At 55.3% G+C, this 19,686-nt stretch overlaps 1 protein-coding gene across 3 annotated transcripts in view; it reads left to right on the top strand.

Moving 5' to 3' along the window:
• CELSR3 (cadherin EGF LAG seven-pass G-type receptor 3) overlaps positions 1–19,686 on the top strand; it is a 69,742-nt gene that overhangs the window by 19,061 nt on the left and 30,995 nt on the right. For all 3 annotated transcript variants that reach the window (XM_043551738.1, XM_043551739.1, XM_043551740.1), the window contains exons 2-13: positions 1,339–1,971; positions 10,242–10,464; positions 11,411–11,526; positions 14,011–14,099; positions 14,590–14,747; positions 15,216–15,379; positions 16,114–16,239; positions 16,738–16,907; positions 17,280–17,465; positions 17,765–17,875; positions 18,382–18,550; positions 19,013–19,154. In XM_043551738.1, coding sequence (XP_043407673.1) covers positions 1,339–1,971; positions 10,242–10,464; positions 11,411–11,526; positions 14,011–14,099; positions 14,590–14,747; positions 15,216–15,379; positions 16,114–16,239; positions 16,738–16,907; positions 17,280–17,465; positions 17,765–17,875; positions 18,382–18,550; positions 19,013–19,154 — 2,287 coding nt within the window. The remainder of the gene's footprint in view (positions 1–1,338; positions 1,972–10,241; positions 10,465–11,410; positions 11,527–14,010; positions 14,100–14,589; positions 14,748–15,215; positions 15,380–16,113; positions 16,240–16,737; positions 16,908–17,279; positions 17,466–17,764; positions 17,876–18,381; positions 18,551–19,012; positions 19,155–19,686) is intronic.

Raw genomic sequence — 19,686 nt, 5'->3', positions numbered from 1 at the left:
AGAATTAATTCTCAAACTTAATGATGACAGTTTAAATGGCACCATTGCTGACTATTTTACTGTCAATCATTTCAAAAGTAACATCCTGAGGCCGCAACCCACGCTGCCCTACTCAACTGCCAGAGACTCAGCTTCCCTCTGACAGCTTCTGTGGTGGTTGTGGTGTGTTGTTAGTACACCGGTCGGTGGCACACTGAGAATTGTACATGCAGAGGTAGTGTAACAAACAGGATAATCAATATCCAGTTAAATACCAGTGTGGGAAGGGCTGTGCTAAGTGGGTTGTGCAGAGACTTCTCTCTGGGTGCTGGAGTAGTCACAGAAATTAGGCCTGGCCATGGGGTTTAGGCCAAGCTTGGAGTGGGATCTGTGGAGCCCTGGGTACTCATGGGTAGGGCCCTACCAAATTCTTGGTCCATTTCGGTCAATGTCACAGTCATAGGATTTTAAAAATCACAAATTTCATGATTTCAGCTATTTAAATCTGAAATTTCACGGTGTTGTAATTGTAGGGGTCCTGACCCAAAAAGGAGCTGTGGGTGGGAGGGGGGTTGCAGTCCTGCTATCCTTACTTCTGCGCTGCTGCTGCTGGCAGCTCTGCCTTGAGAGCTGGGCAGCTGGAGAATGACAGCTGCTGGCCGGGAGTCCAGCTCTGAAGACAGAGCCACCACCAGCAGCAGTGCAGAAGTAAGGGTGACATGGTATGGTATTAAGTGTCAGAGGGGTAGCGGTGTTAGTCTGGATCTGTAAAAGCGGCAAAGAGTCCTGCGGCACCTTATAGACTAGCAGATGTATTGGAGCATAAGCTTTCATGGGTGAATGCCCACTTTGTCGGATGCATGTCATCCGATGAAGTGGGCATTCACTCACGAAAGCTTATGCACCAATACGTCTGTTAGTCTATAAGGTGCCACAGGACTCTTTGCCACTTTTGTGGTATGGTATTGCCACCCTTACTTCTGCGCTGCTGCCTTCAGAGCTGTGCACCCGGCCAACAGTTGCCGCCCTCTGGCTGCCCAGCTCTGAGGGCAGTGCAGAAGTAAGGGTAGCAATACTGTAACCCCCCTAAAATAACTTTGTGATCCCCCTGCGACTCCCTTTTAGGTCAGGACCCCCAATTTGAGAAATGCTGGTCTCCCCCTATGAAATCTGTATAGTATAGGGTAAAAGCACACAAAAGACCAGATTTCATGGGGGAGTCCAGATTTCACAGGCCATGACACGTTTTTCATGGCTGTGAATTTGGTAGGGCCCTACTCGGAGCTCTATCCCACTCATGCCTTCATCTCCCAGTCAAACTGCTGCCGTGCTCTAATGTTTCCCTCGTCTCTTCTGCAGATGGGATCCACAGCGTGACAGCCCAGTGCGTCCTGCGTGTCATCGTCATCACAGAGGACATGCTGGCCAACAGCATCACAGTGCGGCTGGAGAACATGTGGCAGGAACGCTTCCTCTCGCCGCTGCTCACCAGCTTCCTGGAGGGCGTGGCCACTGTGTTGGCCACACCCAAGGAGGATGTCTTCATCTTCAACATCCAGAACGACACGGATGTGGGTGGCTCGGTGCTGAACGTCAGCTTCTCAGCGCTGGCTCCCCGGGGCGGCCACTTCTTCAGCTCAGAGGAGCTTCAGGAGCAGTTGTACATGAAGCGCATGACTCTGACCTCCGTCTCCATGCTGGAGGTGCTGCCCTTCGATGACAACGTCTGCCTGCGGGAGCCATGCCAGAACTACATGAAGTGCATCTCCGTGCTCAAGTTCGACAGCTCGGCCCCCTTCATCGCCTCCCCATCCACCCTCTTCCGGCCCATCCATCCCATCACAGGCTTGCGCTGCCGCTGCCCCCAGGGCTTCACTGGGGACTACTGTGAAACCGAGATCAACCTGTGCTACTCCAACCCCTGCCATAACGGGGGCATCTGCACCCGCAGGGAGGGTGGCTACACCTGCATCTGCCACCAGCACTTCACAGGTAAGTGCCTGATCCCTGCTGAGGGGGAGGGGCACGCTGTGTTGTGGGCACGGCTCTGCCAGGCCTGCCATCAGTGGGGAAGAGGGTCTCTGCTATCCCAGGATAAAGAGACCTGCTTTCTGACCTGTCTTTGCCACACACCTTTCCAGCAGCAGTAATCCTGGTTCTTCGCTCTGTAAAGCAGTCTCCTGGGTCCTTCCCATCCCCCTCGCTCCTGAGGAATCAGCTGCTAGTGCTGCAGACTTAGTGGATTCTGCTGCTTTGAGTCTGTAAATGTCTCCTGGCTTGTGTTTTGCTGGTTTAACCGGGACGGGAGGCACCAGGTACAAAATGCCGTGGCCCTATGCCTGGCACCAGCCCTGACAAGGGAATCAATGCCAAGGGAGCTCCCAGCTCTATGGAGCTGTTTGTAACAAGGCTGAAACCCTTTGACTAAAGCAAAATGCCTTGTCCTAGCCTGGTATGTCAGGAAGTGGGGATTTCAGGGTTACCCCACGGAGAGGGGACTCTCTCCTCTTCTCTCAGTCGCTTTCCCAGGGGCTGGGGAAAGTCCATGGGATAGGGAGGAAAGAGGCAGCTGTTTCTGCTCATCCTCCCAGTTGCTCATGGCTGCAATGCCACAGATGTTCCAGGCTGGCAGACATGACACTCAGGTGCCTCCCACACGTGGAATCCACCCTCAGCTCTGCAGTGGCTGGAGCTTTCCATCCTCAGCAGCCTCTTGTCCCTGACAAGTCAGAAAGTTTCATTTCACTTGGGGAAATCAAACTGATAAGGAGCCTGCTCCTCTGAGCCATTGCTGCAGGGTGCACTGAGACAGCAGTCGGGACACTTGTGATGGGGGCTCCAGCCTGTGACGGTCACACAGTGCTGCTGGCAGAGATGCCAAGATCTATCGCTCAGCTTCCGGCACATCCCCCCAGCCAGTCAGTTTATCGGCATCTGGCAGAGCCACTCAGTGCATTTAGGTCCCTTCCCCCAGCAGGTGGGAGGGCAGGGAGGGAGTCATTCTTAGGAGGGGAAGTAAGGCTGGCTGGTGCATGGCATATTCCACAGGGGGAAATGGGGAGACCCAGCATCACTCCAGAATTGCCAGCACCCCTGCTGCTTGGGAAGGAATGGAGAGGTTGAGTCGTGCTGTCCATCAGGGAAGGAGATTCTAATAAGGGTGTAGAGGCTGCTGGGCTGAAATGTGAATCTGTACCCCAGTGCCAGCCCCCAGGAGCATGAGGAACAGTTCGCACTGCAGGAGTGTGACCGGGACTGGGGAGCACTGGCAGAGCTGTGGTGGGCTGGGCCAGGTCTGGAAGAGTCGAGGTGCTGCAGGTCAGGAGTGAGGGGCCTTGCAGAGCTGTGTGGGGATACTAGGACTGCAGTAGACAGGGGTGCTCTTGGTCAGGACTGAGGGACTTGGGAAGAGGTTCAAGGACTGGACTAGCAGAGGTGTTGGCCTCCTAAACTAGCCCTGTGCTTGCTGCATGGAGAAGTGGGAAGGGAGCCTGTGGTGCTGGTGGAGTGAGGATCTCATTGGCTGGCTCCCAGGCCTGTGGCTCCCCTCAGCTGGGAAGAATTGCTGTGGGGGATGGGGGGGGGGTAGCAGATGGCAGGGTTGTGAGCAGCTCCTGCATTGTGGTTACTGGTGAGATAAGCAAAGTCAATAGTAATTAACCCCCAGCATTTAAAGTGTGAACAGACATTAGCAGAGGGGTTAATGAGCTCGTTTCTCTGTCACTTCCCGCCATCTCCCCATCCCCCACAAGCAGCCGGGCAGGTAACAGGACCTAGTGCCGGGTGGTTCCCTGCTTGGCTCCGGAAGCCCCAAGGAGACAAAATGGGAACAGGCAGCTTCCCCCTCACCCCCCGTCCCAGGTTCTCTCTGTCCGTCTGCTTGTCTAAGTGCTTCCATGGCCCTCATCACCTCATTTCCCAACCCCTATCGCCTGCTCTGTCACTTGAGCCCAGCTCTGAGCATCATCCCCTGGGCTGGTCAAAGCCTTGTCAGGGCTGATCGCCATGGGCAAGCATAGCTCAGCCGGCGAGTAGGGAGAAGGAGTGTCAGCCTGCTGGGAGGGCCTGGCCGGTAGCCTGGGCCAGCCAGCACCTGTGTGCACACAGGGTGCATTGCCCTGCCAGGGTGTGTGCAGCAGCCAGAAACTGTTGCAGATTGGGCCTTTGGATGTGAGCAGGGCCAGGCCAGTGCCCAGGACTCGCCCTCTCCTACTCCTAGCTCTGTTCCTTCTCCCTCATGCACAGGGTTCTCATGGGCTGTCCGTGGCCCATTGCTCTCTCCCTTTCCTTCCCAGGAGCGTGTCTCCAGCCTGGTTACACACTCATCTGGATAGGAGTCCCTCCAGGTCTTTCCAGGACCTGGGCCTTCCACTGGGCTCTGTGCTCCCCACATTGGTTTGCTCTCGTCCTGACCCCGTGGGCATTAATGGCCCCAATGACCTAGCAACAGCAGCCTCTAACGCGTCGTGGGGTAACAGCACAGAGTCCAGGCCAGGCCTTACCTAGAGCTGGGCTGTGTGGAGACACTGGGGCCTGGCGGGCTGAGGGCTCCCTGCATGCTGATTCCCTCGGAGTAATGAGTTGGGGACTCTCCTGGATCGCTGTGCACTGGGAAGGATGCTGGGGTGGCCCTGGGTTTCTGTGCTCACTAGAATCAGGCTGCTTGCCCCACAGCATGTCGCCAATATGATGTAGCCCTATCCCATTCGAGGGCTGTTTGATTTGTGCCGATATGTGTCACCAGGGGAGGCCTGTGCGATGGGCCCAGGCTAATCCTAGGCTGAACGTCAGCACCCAGAAATGCATTCTGGGGATGGCCCTGGTTGTGCTCCTTCAGCACAAAGAAGGTGGGCTAGTGTTGGGAGGGAAGTGAATAGCTGTTGCACCTGAGTTCCCTGGAGATGAGACAGGTATGGGGCGGTACTCCAGAGGCAGCCCTGGGTGGGTGTGGGGGACACTTGCTGTTGTGTGGGGGAAGGGCCAGTGTAGTAGATACCACAGAGGAGAGACAGACCAAGAGGGGAGAGTAGAGAGTCCAGGACTGCAAGCCCTGGGCTCTGAGGAGTCCTGGAGCCTGTGACCACTTGAGGAAGAGGGGAGGAGGGTGAGGAGTTCCCAGCCCTCCAGTTGGGATGAATAAAACATGGCTGCTGCTTCCTTCCTTCCAACCCCCCTCCTCCCACAGTGCTGGCTCAGAGGAATACATTACTGATCCCATCAAAGGGAGGGAGGGTGATTTCATTTCAGAGACAATGAAAAATGTCTCTGGTTCCCTTGGGTGCATGGCTGCCTGTTCCCAGATTTAAAGTGACAGGAACTCCCCCTTTGATAGCTGCATGGATCAGCCTTGATCTGTGGTAAAAGGGAAACCCAGGGCGGGGGAAGAGAGAACAGGGGGCTGATGCTGCAAACCTACAGCAGGCAGGGCAGGTATGTGTGGGAATCCCCCGTCCTCGCAGCAGGGTGGCGAAGAGGGCTCCGACCCGGTTTGCAGTTTGCAGCTGTGGGGGCTTAGACTGCAGATACCAGGATGTGGGGATTCCCAAGGGGCATGTGGTGTCTGGCTCCACCCCTCTGGAAAGGCTGGGAGGTTCGTCCTGAGCAGAGGCACAGTGCAGGGACAGACGTTTCCAGATACCGTGTGGTGTGGCGTCATTACAAATATAACCCTGCTGAAAGGGGCGGTGGCTGGCTTGGGGGCGGGGAACTAGACATAGCACCTTCCGCGTCCAGTGCTCCCCTTCCAAGGGGGGGCTCAGGTCATTGGGCCTGGCTGTTCCAGGGGCTGGAGGAAAGAAACAGGGCCTTTCACCTGCAGGCCACCAGCTCCATCAGGTTCCAGGCCAGCCGTAGCTGTAATTGTGGCCATGGCCTCTGTGAATTGAGTGTGCGGTGCCAGTCTGGTTCCTGCAGGATCACACGGGTCAGTGCTAATCACCCCCTGTGGGGAAGCTCATACCAGAGAGGCCATGGAGAGTAAACTCCTCACCTCTTGGGGACAGAGTCCCTCCAGGGCAGGGCTGAAGCACACAGGCAGGGCAGCATGGGAGGGAAGCCTGCCCTACCACTGCCTGGCCTATGCCCACTCGGTGGGTAGATAAAGCTGGTGCTCTCCAACCTGGCACCCTGCACCAGTAGGGTCACAGGCCCAGCTCCTCCCATGCGGTTAGGGTCCGAACTCCCACTGACGTCAGTGGAAGTGAAGAGCCTAAATATCTTTGGAGGTGTGGGCCAACGTATTCAGAGACCTTCGCTGGAGCTGTCCTAGGGCAGCACTCTGGGGATTACAGGGTGTTTTCCCTATGGACAAAGGGAGCCTGTCAACCTTCGCCATCCCAGGGTCCGGAGGGATAGCTCAGTGGTTTGAGCATTGGCCTGCTAAACCCAATCCTTGAGGGGGCCATTTAGGGATTTGGGGCAAAAATTGGGGATTGGTCCTGCTTTGAGCAGGGGGTTGGACTAGATGACCTCCTGAGGTCCCTTCCAATCCTGATATTCTATGATTCTATGACAGAGAAAGAAGTTTCCTGTTGAAGAAAGGAGACCCAGCTTCCTCCATTAGCTATGTTATACTGCGTGCCGGTGAGATGCTCCACTAGCAATGCTGCAGGGCACAGCCATGAGGGTTTCTTCTTAGTGGAACTGATGAAATGAATGCATGTGAAACCGAGGGACTGGAGCGCTGAGTACTGTCAGGAAAGGGTGGGTAGGAGCTACTGAAGCATCCCACTTCTGCTCGGCTGATGCACCTCATCCCCTACTAGTCCAGCCCTCGGCTCTCCCCATATGGCTCTGCTGATGCCTCACAGTACTGACCCACAGCTCCAGCCCCCTCATGCAGCAGGGGCCCCTTCCAGCCTCCCTTGGGCAGAGACTTCCAGTTCTGTCAGAATTGTGAGCTGATTTTCGTATGCAGTGAGGCTGAGAGAGCAGGAGTCTTTGCATTGGTGACCTGAGCAAGCTTGTGAACTCCGGTCTACAGGGCTACGTGTGCAGTGAGAGCCTCAGTGATTACGAGTTTGAAGGTGTTCTCAGCCATGCCATAAAGCCCGTATGCTCCGGTAGCTAATGAGTATTGAAATAGAGAGGGACTCGTCCCTTCTAACCCTGGAATCCTATGGTTCTCCATTCCCTCTCCGCAGCCAGGGGTAACAGAGAGAAACCCTAGTGGAACTGACATTTCCTGCCTCAGTGACCATGGCAAAGAGTTCAGCTTGCTGAATGATGGCGCAAGTGTGACCTTAGGGCCCTGCTGAAGTTCCAGCCATGGCCTTGAGTGGCAGGCAGCGCCACCCAGTGGCCATGCAGGCAAATGACGACAGTGCATTCGCTGTTGTAGCTGTGGATATTGGAGATAAGGTAGGTGAGGTAATATCTTTTATTGGTCTGACTTCTGTTGGTGAGAGAGACAAGCTCTCGAGCTTTGTGTAAGTGCAAAAGCTTGTCTCTCTCAGCAACACAAGTTGGTCCAATAAAATACATTACCTTACCCACCTTGCTTCTCTAACAGCGTATGCACGACAGACCTCGACATACAGCACAGGAAGCAGGGGAAAAGACCCTTTAGGTCATGCAACCTTTCTCCCCAACCAATGCAGGATTGCTGCCCCAATCCAGTGTTCCAAGCCAAAGGAGGTTCCCTCTAAAGACAGAGAGGAGTTCACTCTCCAGAGTGTATGCAGTCCCTGGCCTTTCTACTGGGCCTGCTGTCAAAAAGTTAATCTGATGGCATTTACATTGGTGGCTTATGATGAATACCCCAGTCCATTAGGCTAATGGACTAAAGCCAGGTCCTGTTACCTGGTTTCCTGGCTGTGGATTGGGTTCCCTGTGGATAACCCAGGTTCTGTTACTTCGGGGCCCTAACCCCATTTTATCTCCTTGCTAGTCCCTTCATGGGAGCAGTAATGTGTGCCCTTTACTCCTCATACCACAGCCAAAGCAACAGATTGAAATAAGGAAATGGGATGGCTTCAGTCAGTGCCAGCAAAATCTGACTGTGTCAATTTGTTCCCCTGCTATTCCTGTCTTTCCTCGCAACGCCTCAGTTCTGGCCTGAACTACCCCCTTCTGCTCCAGTTGTGGGCCCGCACACTGTGCAGCCAATGAAGCTGGGTCCACACCTGCGACATCCCTGATACTCTAATTCTGGTCCCAGCAAAGCTCTACTCATGTATCGCAGCCCAGACCTGCAGCCTCCCCCTCATTACATTCTTGGGACTCGACCTAGCCCTGCCGATGTCCCTCACTTCTGACCTGCAACCTCCCTTTTATCCAGGGCCACTCCTCTCCGAGCAGAGACCCCTGGTAGCTTCTGCGTTGTGGACAAACCTCCTTTAAGGACTAGGCTGAGGACAGCAAACTCATTTCACTTATAGCTGTGAGCTCTGGGCTCTGGAGGAGTGCTGCAGCAGAGTGAAAGGCCTTTGCAGTGTTTTACTGGCTTTTACAAAGCATTTCCATCTGCTTGGACCTCTTTGCTATGCAATAGACTAACCTGTTAGAGCTTAGTGCCAGGATGTAGGACCCTGTGGTAGCAGGGGCTTTGATGTGGGAAAAGCTTTGGGAATCTCTAGGCCATAAGTGCCCATCTCACCTGGAGCAGAGGGGATCTCTAGTGGCTTCCAACTAGGGTGTAAGATCAGATCTGCTGGGTCCAACCACCAGCGAAGCCTGGCCAGGTGTGCAGTGGGGTCAGGTGCCTGCAGGGATCAGGTCAACTCCCTGCACTTGTGCTCCAAAGGGAAGTGCTTGCACTGAATGAACTCTGTGGAGTGAGGCACGTATGGGGCCCAGTTCGCTGTGTCACAGTCCCTGAGACTCTCTGCGTTAGGGGGTTATGACTTGGGTCTGGGCTCATCATAGGAGGAACCCTCTGACCTGTCTCAGCCAGGCACCAGGTCTGTCCCACAAGAGGAAGAAGGGAGGATTTATGAGAGGGCCTCTGCAGTTGAGGGCGAGGGGGCCAGATGCAAGCAGGACCTGGGAGGCACTGTCTGGAGATTCATCTGTCAGGGCTGCTGGGAGGTGGGTCGTTGGTGAGCAGTACACATCCCACTCCAGGCTGTTTCCCCTCTCCTAGCCTATGGGGTTACAACTAGCACTGGCAGCAGTATTGGCAGCCCAGAAGGCAGATGTATTTCAGCTCAGGGGTGGAAGGACTGAAACCCCAAAGCTACCCCCCTGCAACCTCCGTGATCCCATTGCGCTGGAGAGCCAGTGCTCCAAATTCCAGAGCTCTAGGAGGTGAGAGGCTCACCCCGTGGCGATTAGGAAGGGTGAGGGACAGCCCTGTGCAACTGGGGAGCAGCTGCCTGCTGGATCTGGGGCAGCAAAGCCCCTCCAGGGACTGGAGGCAGCAGGCAGGGCTGGGAAACATCTCTTCCTTAGGGACGAGGCTTTGGGTGACAGCTGAGCTCTGAGGCCAGGGTGAGGAGCAAAGACCGGCCTTGTGCCTCTGCTGAGATCTGGAGGGAGCTCTCTTAGCTCGGCGGGAATCCTCCTGCAGAGCTCCCCCTGTGCACCTTGCACCCACAGCTGTGCCCAGCTGCCTCAGGCCTAGCAATGGGAAACACTTAGCCTCAAGGTGATGGAGTTGGGCACCACTGAGATGGTGCCTCCTGGACACGTGGCGACCTTTAGGTTTCGCCCTGGTATGTGAATTATGCCCCTCCACTAAGGAGCGAGAACAGACAGAGCTGCACGTCCATCATATTCCCGCAGAGGGCAGAGTTACAGCCCTAAGGGGCAGGTAAATCCTACCCACCCAGAGTGCCCTGGCCGTCCTTGGGCCATGTCTGTCCTGGAGCCACAGGCAGTGTGTCTCACGCACACGGTCTCTCAGTGCATCAGGGCAGGACTGGCCAGCACTGGGGAGCAGGGGACTGGCACCAAGGCTGATGGGCCCAATGTCGTGTGACTCACAGTCAGGGAGGATATTTGGCCAGCTCTCATGCTAGGGGGATTCTTTACAGGACCTGCGAAGGGCAAAGTGCCCCAGCCCAGGCCCACCCTGGGGCCTGGTGCTTGGGGAATGGAACTGGGGTGGCAATGGGCTGCTGTCACATGCTTGTGCAGCTATGGGGAAGGGAGACCTGTTCAGCTGGCCTCCAGCCTGGCTGGTTCCTGTCCAGACAACTTGGGGGCAGTGACTTCCGTCCTGTACTGCTGGGAGCCACAGTCTGGATGGGCAATGCTGGGAGCCCCCCAGCTCTGCTCCAGGTTATGTCCTGAGCCCCTTGTTCCATTCTCTTCCCCAACAGGTGACAACTGCGAGGTGGACAGCCGCTCGGGGCGCTGCCTCCCTGGCGTGTGCAGGAACGGCGGCACCTGCACCAACTCTGCGGATGGCGGCTTCCAATGCCAGTGCCCCTCCGGGGGCTTTGAGAAGCCCTACTGTGAAGTCTCCACGCGCTCCTTCCCCCCCAAGTCCTTCGTCATGTTCCGGGGGTTGCGCCAGAGGTTCCATCTCACCCTCTCCCTCTCGTAAGTCCTGCTCTTCCTTCTATGTGAGTGTACTTCCCCTCGAGGGGGTTGGCATGGGTGCCCAGGGCTCTGCCAAAGCACCTGGGACGCACCGGGCCCCGGGGTGGGGTGGGTGTCAATTTATCCAGAGGCCCCTGTGAAGTGCCTAGGGCCCACCAATTATGGGCTGGCCCCTGGGCCCACCTGCCCAGTGAATTGCTGAAGTGCCCAGAGCCCTCCCCGCTGAAGTGCCCAGAGCCCTCCCCACTGAAATGCCTTGGTCCTGCCCAGCCGCGGGGCCTATGAAATACTTCCATTGCCCTCTGTAAACCGTTCACTCCTGGGATTTGCAGGGAAACGTTCTCTCCAGATATTGCACTCAGCACCCCCCCCCCCCCACACACACACACACACCCCCGCTCCTCTTTGGAGCCCTGCTGGTAGAGCTGCATGGGGCCCTGGCAGGCTCTCTCTCACCAGAGGGCCTCTCAGTGCTCTTCATCAAGGAGTTTAACTGGAGTAACAGATGTGCCAGCTGTTGCTGTGATTTCCCATTCTGCTCGAGGGGGCATTTCCCCCTGGAATACCGTCTACTGTTGTCCCCAGCCTACCCTTCCTCTGGAGGGTGCCCCAGGGAAAAGATGCTGTGCTTACACCTCCTCCTCAGGTGTGTGTTCTGGTGTGAGTATAGAGCTCTTCTAGCAGGGAGTTCATTCACCACTTGGAACCACCGGCCAGAATGTGCTTTTGTACTGGTGTCCAGGTCTTCCTGCAAATCACTGACCGCTGCGGAGTAAATGCACATTGCTGTGGGTAAATACACTCTGGAAAGTATTGTCCCTGGTTCCTGCTGAAAGGGGGTGGAACGGCTGGATCAGTTAATTCCTTGTGACTCTCTAAGGGGCACTGTTCCCTCCGCACTCCCGTGAGCCAACACCCAGGATCTGTGCTCTGCTCTCCGTGCCAGGTTCGCCACCCTGGAGCGCAGCGGCCTCTTGCTCTACAATGGGCGCCTGAATGAGAAGCACGACTTCCTGGCCGTGGAAATCATTGATGGGCAGGTTCAGCTGAAATACTCCACAGGTGCGTGTGCACGAGAGCCTCTCAGCGTGTGTGTGTGAGCGTGGAAGAGAGGGGGTGTGTGCACAGGGGTCTGGCTATGAGAGTGGGAGCGCACACCCGTTTGTGTGTCTGTGTGGCATCCATCAGAGGTGTGAGCACAGAGGTGTGTGTGTTTGCGTAGGATTGTGTGTGTGTAGGAGCATACATTGGGGATGTGAGTGTGTATGCCTGCATAGGAGTGGGTGTGTGTATGTGTGTGTGTGTTATCGCCATTGAAGACAGTGGAGGGGGGTGTTTGTGCGTGTGCGCACACATAGATGTTTAGAGAGCTAAAGATCACTTACGTTCCAATCAGATGAAATCTGAAGGCCCGTGAAAGCCCATTTTTGCTGCTGTGCTCTCCGGATAAAGGGCTCAGCTCCATGAGAAGGAAAACGTGCTCTACATTAAAATTGATGCCTAACATAGACAAAATAACATACGGCCCAGAAGGCCTAATTTCTGAGCAGTGGTTTAAAGCCAGCTCAGCACCCTGCATGCCAAGATACCCAACCACATTCCCTTTCATGGGTTTCAGCAGGGGCAGTAAAACACTTCACAAGCAATTCAAGCTCCGCAAAGCCAATCAGCTGCAAGTCAGCTAATGTACAATTACCAAAGGAAACAGCTCTCACCTGTGTGGCTGTAATAGTCTCCGGATGGCGACCTCAGCTGCAGGCAGGCCGCTCTCCCAGTGGAAATGCAAGTGCAGCAGCTCTAGTGCTGCTTAGGTCTTAGTGGTAGAAAAATAACAGGGAAGCTTGATGGGGTTAGATGTATGATGGGCTGCGAGTGTCAGTCGTGTGCAGACGGGTCTGTACGAACAGGGGATGGGAGGTCAGCTGGGCTGCTAGGCTCCTCTTTTGCCTCTGCTCTGGGTAACTGTGCTTCAGGTCTGTTCAGACATATCTTTTCTACCTGCTTGCATCCTGCGGGGGTCTGGGCAGGCATCACCAGCCCCTTCCTGCGGTGTCATTATCTATCCTCTCAGGCACAGCTCCCCTGATGCTGTTCATCTGCTCACTAGTGCCCTCCCGAAATGGCCGAGTCCTTAGCTCTCTGGCTTAGCTGCCTGAGAGTGCAGAGCAAGCTCATTCCTTCCTCATTTCGGTATCCAGCCAGCCTCTCACTGTAGCTCACACCGCTAGGTAGCAGGGGCTTCCTTCCTCTCTTAAAAATTACAGAGAGCTCATCGTAATGTCACTGCCTCCGAGTGACCTGTCTGTGCATCAGCTCTTTTCCTGAGGGCCGCTTAGTGGGAAGAAGGCCAACAGTGAGAAAGTTGGGAAGAACATTAATGTGAAGGTTGGTTTCTTTGCTCGGGCTCCTGCCGGAGAAATACCAAAGCAAACACATTTGTAATTCAGGTGAATCAAAGAGCATCACTCAACACTGTGACCAGGGAGGCAGTGACACAGCCTGTTATGTACTGATACATGCAGGGTGACATTTGTGTCTCTGATCCATCTTCTAGGAGGAGACGTTGAAAACATTTAGCCAACAACTTGGGATTAGTGAACGTAACCTCTTTTGTTGACCAATTGGTGAAGGTTCAGAGAAGAGCCATGAGAATGATTAAGTTTCAGAGTAACAGCCATGTTAGTCTGTATTCGCAAAAAGAAAAGGAGTACTTGTGGCACCTTAGAGACTAACCAACTTCCTGGAGTGGCGCGGGCTGGAGCTGCATATGCATCCAATGAAGTGAGCTGTAGCTCACGAAAGCTTATGCTCAAATAAATTGGTTAGTCTCTAAGGTGCCACAAGTACTCCTTTTCTTTTTTGAGAATGATTAAAGGATTGAAAACCTGCCTTATAGTGATAGACTCGAGGAGATTCATCTATTTCGCTAAACAAAGAAAAGGTTAAGGGGTGACTTGATCACAGTCTAACAGTACCTACGTGGCGAACAGAAATGTGATAACAGTGGGCTCTTTGATCGAGCAGACAAGGTATAACAAACTCCAATGGCTGGAAGCTGAAGCTAGACAAGTTCAGACTAGAAATAAGGCAAAGTTTTTAACAGTGAGGGGAATGAATCATTGGAACAACTTACTAAGGGTTGAGGTGGATTCCCCATCACTGGAAATGTTTAAATCAAGATGGGATGTTTTTCTGGAAGATCTTTTCTAGTTCAACCACAGCTATTGGACATGAAGCAGGAATTAATTCAGGGAAGTCCTGTGGCCTATGGCATGCAGGAGATCAGATTAGATGGGTCCCTTCTGGCCTGAAAATCTATGATTCTCTGTTGTTCCTAGAGGTCCGGGTGGGTGTTTACACTGGGGTGTGTGTGTGTGTGTGTGTGTGTGTGTGAAAATGACATGGTGTGTGAGGGGGGTGTTTGGGTGCATGGGGGACTGTTTGCAGGGAATGAGTGGATGTATAACTCTCACCCTCGTCGCTGCACTGCTCCCTCCTGCCTGACTGCGTCTGTTTTACAGTGTGTAACAGTGTCGTGCTTTGCAGGTGAGTCGAGCACCCTGGTGACCCCGTACCTGCCGGGGGGTGTGAGTGATGGGCAATGGCATACAGTGCAGCTCCGCTACTACAACAAGGTACGTGCCCACTCTTGTTTTCTCTCCCTGGGATTATCCTGTTTGTCCCACTGGCTGCAAGTCTGGAATTGGTGAGCTGCAAACACTGACCAGGCTTCCCCAGCAGGCACATTTTGGGGGAGTTGAGCAGTGCTGAGGGGCTGGGGATGTCCAGGCTGGATGTTCGGGACAGGAGGCCCTCAGTTTATTAGGGAGGTCCCTGCTGTCCTGCCTTCCAAGCCTTGATTCAGCTTTCCTGTTCTGAGATTCTCCTAGCCAGGAGACCTGTCTTCTCGCCTTCTTTGTCCCACTGATAGACCTCGTCGCTGATGGGAACTGGGTCTAATTTTTCTATCTTTGTGAAAGTAGAAGGAATGCAGGCAAGGGGGCCACCCAGAGAGACCTGCAGATCTGAGGCATGTTTGTGCCATGCACATGGTGTGTCCCCTTGTGCTGAAAGAGCTGGCGCTGAGGGAACCCCCCTACTAACTCCTTGGTTTTTTGGTTTCAGCCCAAGATTGGCTCCCTGGGGGTGGTGCAGGGGCCTTCCAAAGACAAGGTGGCCATCCTGATCGTGGATGAATGCGATGCATCAGTGGCGCTGCAGTTCGGCAGTGAGATTGGCAACTACTCCTGCACAGCAGAGGGCACGCAGTCCAGCTCCAAGAAGTGAGTGTCTTGAGGGCCTGCTGCTCACGGCGGGGGGGTGAGGGACTCAGGAACAGTGATAACCAGACTAAAAGGGAGCTCTGAGCTCCCCAAGTCCTGGCAGGAAAGAACCTACACTGCTCCCACTCAGTGTATACTCCACTTGACCTGGGAAAGCTGGGCTGCCATGGAGCCAGAAGTCCCCTACAGCCCTGGTTGTCTCTGGTTTGTCCCACATCCTGCATGCCTGGCTGGCAGGACAGCGTCAAAGGTCTGGCATTAATGCATGATGACATTGCCACAGAGCCTGAGCATGGAGCTTCCACCTCTTTCCCCTGGCTATGGGACCCAGGATGGGGGCCTCAATTATTGTTCCCATCCCCAGCAGGTTATAACAGCCTGCTGCTGCACTGAGGGGAACTGACCAGTGTAGTGCTGTGTGGGGCCTGGATCTCTGCACAAATGCCTCTTACAGGCCTCTTCTCACAGGTCCCTCGACCTCACAGGGCCCCTGCTCCTCGGAGGGGTCCCCAATCTGCCTGAGAACTTCCCAGTGGCCCACAGGGACTTTGTGGGGTGCATGAGAGACCTGTACATCGACAACAAACGGATCGACCTGGCTACCTACATTGCAAACAATGGGACCTCTGCAGGTAACAGATGAGTGTGTGGTGCCTCTGCTCTGTACCAAGGCTGGCAGCCCAGGACACAGAATCCTCTGTCCATAGACAAGGCTGCCCAGGCTCTCATAACAACAGCACAGGTAGCAGGTAGCACCAGCTTCCCTACAGGACCCCGACCCTTTCCAGGAAAAAGAGAGAAACTGGGCCTCCAGACCCCATGCAGTTGTGCTGATGTTCTTTGCGAAGTAGACGCCTCTGCTCTGCACAAGGACCTGAACAGACAGGAGCTTATTTCATACCTCATTGGATAGTCCAGACCTGGGCCAGATTCCAGCCAGGATCCTAGCGGTGAAAGACTCCTGATCTCACGAATAGCCCCTGTTCTCACCCCAAATAGTGCTTCGCCATGCTGCACCATTCAGGAGCTTTACATCCGGTAGCACATGTGGGGATTGCAAAGTCAGCCTGTCCCTCGGGGGCCTGGGTGATTCCCTGGAAAAAGTCACTCTAGCTCTGAGCTGCCTTTTCACACAATAAGGGGCCCTTGTTCCTGGACAGGAGGGCAGAGTACAGTGGCTGTGTACTGACAGGGGCTTAGAGAACTCAGCCGCTGCATCCACCTTTGGTCACTCTGAGGAGCTGCTGAGATTTCTCCCCCATCTCAGTGTTCAAGGTGCTGGGAGGGGAAGGTCAGGGCTGAGCCATTGCAAGTAACAATCCCCTCCTCTGTCTCTGCCTTGGCCGCGTGTCTGCCATGTCCCCAGGATGCCACGCCAAGCACACCTTCTGCGAGTCCAACCCCTGCAAGAACGGTGGCACCTGCTCAGTGGGCTGGGGAACCTTCTCCTGTGAGTGCCCCGTGGGCTTCGGGGGCAAGGACTGCAGGCATGGTGAGTGAGCCCTGCAGAGAGGCAGGCTGGGGGCACACCATCGACATGTTGGCCTGAAACTGGCCCTGAACATTCTGGTGAGAAGGAGTCGGGGGGGGCTGAAGGCCCTACATGGACTTGTCCATGCGTCAGTGGGATTCCCTTCCACAGGGGTTCCCCACCGGGGCCCTGCCGTGTGTGGTGTCACCAGCATTCGTGCTTTATTTCCCAGAAGGGAAGTGGCCAGTTGCCCTGGCAACGGGTGCAGTAGGGATTGGAGAAATAAATACATAACTCCACTGAAAGGCTGGTGCCTCCCGGGAACGGCAGTACATGGAGCTTCTTGCCCCTCTTTGGCAAGAGGCACAGCTGGGCTCTGGCCTGCTCAGGCCCTGCAAAGACTGAGCCATCTAGTCTCCCTTGCCAAATGCAGTGTGAGTGAAGGCCCTGGGCAGGAATCAGTGCTCCTCACATTGCTCCAAACCTCCACAGGCCTCATGCTCCTGCTTTCCCTTCCAGCCATGCACCATGCTCACTATTTCCATGGCAACAGCATCCTTTCCTGGGACTTCAAGAATGAGGTGAAGATCTCCATACCATGGTACGTGGGGCTGGCGTTCCGGACACGCCAGCTGGACGGGGCACTGCTTCAAGCTCATGCCGGCCAGTACACCACCATCCTCTGCCAGGTACTGCCACTGCGGCCACAAACACAGCATGGACAGCAGGGCCTCCCATGCTCTCCTCCTGGCTCTGCAAGGAAAGCCTGCTCACTGAATACAGAGGGAGCCTGACACTTGGTAGCTCCAGGCATGGGGCCAGAAGCAGCTACTGCAGCTTGGGTTTGTCAGGGTTGCAGCAGTAGGGCTGACACGTTATGTGTCACAGCAGATTCCTGGCTGGTGCAGAGCTGGGAAGTCTTTCAGGCGGGCTCCTGGCTGAGCTGGGGACCCATCCCCATGTACAAAGCACATGTGAGGAGTAATGGGGAGGAAGGGGAGGAACCTGAGCTGGCTTGGGCCTTGATCATCACTTCTGTTGCTGGCTCCCCTTCTCCTCAGCTGGACTCTGGCATGCTCTCCTTCACGGTGAGTAGAGGCTCTGGGCATACCATCAAGCTCCTCCTGGACCAGATGCACCTGAGCGATGGGAAGTGGCACGACCTCCAGCTGGAGCTGCGGGATGTTCGCAGTGGGCGCGACGTGCGCTATATCATCACTGTCAGCCTGGACTTTGGGCTCTACCAGGTCTGTAGCCTCACACCCCCAGCCATGGGGATCGCTCGGGGGGGCTGGGGAGCAGAGTGTGAGGGCTGGTGTCCTGGCTGTGAGATCTGTAATCTCTGACTCCATCTGTCTGTCTAGGTGCTGCTACTATGCTTCTCACTGGCCTCGGGGGTAGCTGGGCATGTACATCTCCATGTACCTGACTAGATCTCTGCACAGTAGGGTTGTGTGGAGGGGGAAGGGAGTCCGGTGACCTGCAGATCCAGGTTTGGGGTCTGGGAATGGCATGTGAAGATCCTGTTTCTTGGCCTCTTTTGCAGGACACAGTGGTTGTTGGAAATGAGCTGCATGGGCTGAAGATGAAGCATCTTCACATTGGGGGGATCCCAGGGTCTGGCGAGGTGCAGAGTGGTCTGAAGGGCTGCATACAGGTGAGTGCTCAGCTCCAGCAGCCTCCCACACTGGGCAGTGTTCAGAGATGGGAAATTAGAGTCCCCAGACCTAGCTGCAGAGGCTACTCCCAGAGCCCGTTCCAGATGCGCACAGAAATCCAGTCCAGGGCCCTCTGCTCCCAGGGGCTGCACCCAGAGGCCCTGTGGACATGCTTCAGACTTGAGCACTCTGCATGGGGGGCCCTGGAAGAACAGAAGGTGACCACTGGGCAGAGCAGCAGGATGTGAGCAGGAGGGAAGGAGAATTGATGGGAATAGCCTGGCAATGTTTGCTGGGTGACTCTTCAGAGCCCTTGGGGAGCTCGGTTCTAAGGCAGCACCTCTCAGATCTGCAGGAGTCAGCCTCCTGCAGCCATAAGGGTGGAGCCAGGGTCCCTCCCTTAGAGCCGAGCTGGGTCACCCTGGCCAGGCTCCTGTCACTGAAGCCCTGAGCCCCATTCCCAAATGAACCTGGCTTTACCATGTATTTCTGACTTGGTTTTCAGGGGGTGCGCCTAGGTGACACGCCCTCTGGGATGGCATTACCCAAGCCCAACAGAGCTTTGAACATGGAGGCAGGATGCAGCATGCCCAACCCCTGTGACTCCAGCCCTTGCCCTGCCAACGGTATCTGCAGGGATGAGTGGCAGAGCTACTCCTGCGTGTGCCAGCCAGGTAGGGCCCATCCAACAGAGCGGCAGGCAGCTCTGTCTTCCTTTCACTCCCTGTTCCCCTTTTCTGTTCTCTCTCCATTCTGTTTCTCTTCCATTCGTTACTTCTCCCCTTTGCCTGGCTTGTCTCTTCTCTCTCCTTCTGCCACCACTCTTCAGGGCTATTTCTACACACAGCAATGCTCCCTTGGGCCATAGCACTACGAGCAATGGCTCACTCAGTAGCTTGCTCACCTTTGCGAGGCTAAAACCCAGTCCTGGCCAGAGGCTGAAAATCCCTTTAGAAAGCGGCAGGCAGAAGTTTGGTTGGTCTGGCTCAATAGAGAGCAAAATGCCCTGGGATCCACCTGAATAAACGCCATCCCCCTCTGGCCTCTACCCCAGCACGACTGGATTTTCACAGTGTTTCCTTAGGAAGCCATGGGGGTTCGCTCCCTGTTTTGAAGGTCTGTGTCTGTCCCCTCAGGATACTACGGTGGGGACTGCGTGGACGTGTGCCACCTGAACCCCTGCAAGAATAAGTCAGTGTGTCGACGGAAGCCAGGCTCTCCCCTTGGCTACGTGTGTGAGTGTGGAGGAAACCACTTTGGGCAGTACTGCGAGCACAGGTGAGCCCAAGGGCAGCTCTGCCTCGGCAGGACTTGGCTTTCTTCCCAGCAACAGTCTCCAGGCCCCTCGCAGGGATCCTGGTGCTCGGAGGATGTTGGTGTTTAAGTCGGGGTTTGGGATCGGCCACTGCTTGTTACTGCCCTGCTGAGGTCAGACTCCTTCCTTGGTAGCATTACCAATGGCTAGTGGGGAAGCAGCCGTGAAGGAGGAGGGTGACGCTGGGTGAAGAATAGGCTGCTGCAGCAGATGTGCTCTAGCACTAGGCGATTGGTCCTGTTCTGTGTGTTCCCTCCCCGGCTCTCCTGGGAGGCGGCGCTCCCCCTCTGGCCAGTCACGAGAGTGCACTCATTGGTGCAAGTGCAGTGACAGGCGGGCTGGCTTTAAAGGAGAGATGGGGGCTCCTCTGGGATCTCCCCTCCCTGTACCCCACTCTGCTCCTCTGCAGAGACCCCATGTGGCTTTTTCTCTCTCTGTGGCTGAGGGAAGTTTGAATCCATCTCTCATTGGCACCCATCAGTGCTGCTCTGAATA

This window comes from Chelonia mydas, chromosome 7, assembly GCF_015237465.2.
Source record: "Chelonia mydas isolate rCheMyd1 chromosome 7, rCheMyd1.pri.v2, whole genome shotgun sequence".
Classification (NCBI taxonomy): Eukaryota; Metazoa; Chordata; order Testudines; family Cheloniidae; genus Chelonia; species Chelonia mydas.
The sequence above is the reverse complement of the archived record's forward strand: the minus strand, read 5'-3'. Positions and strand labels throughout refer to the sequence as shown.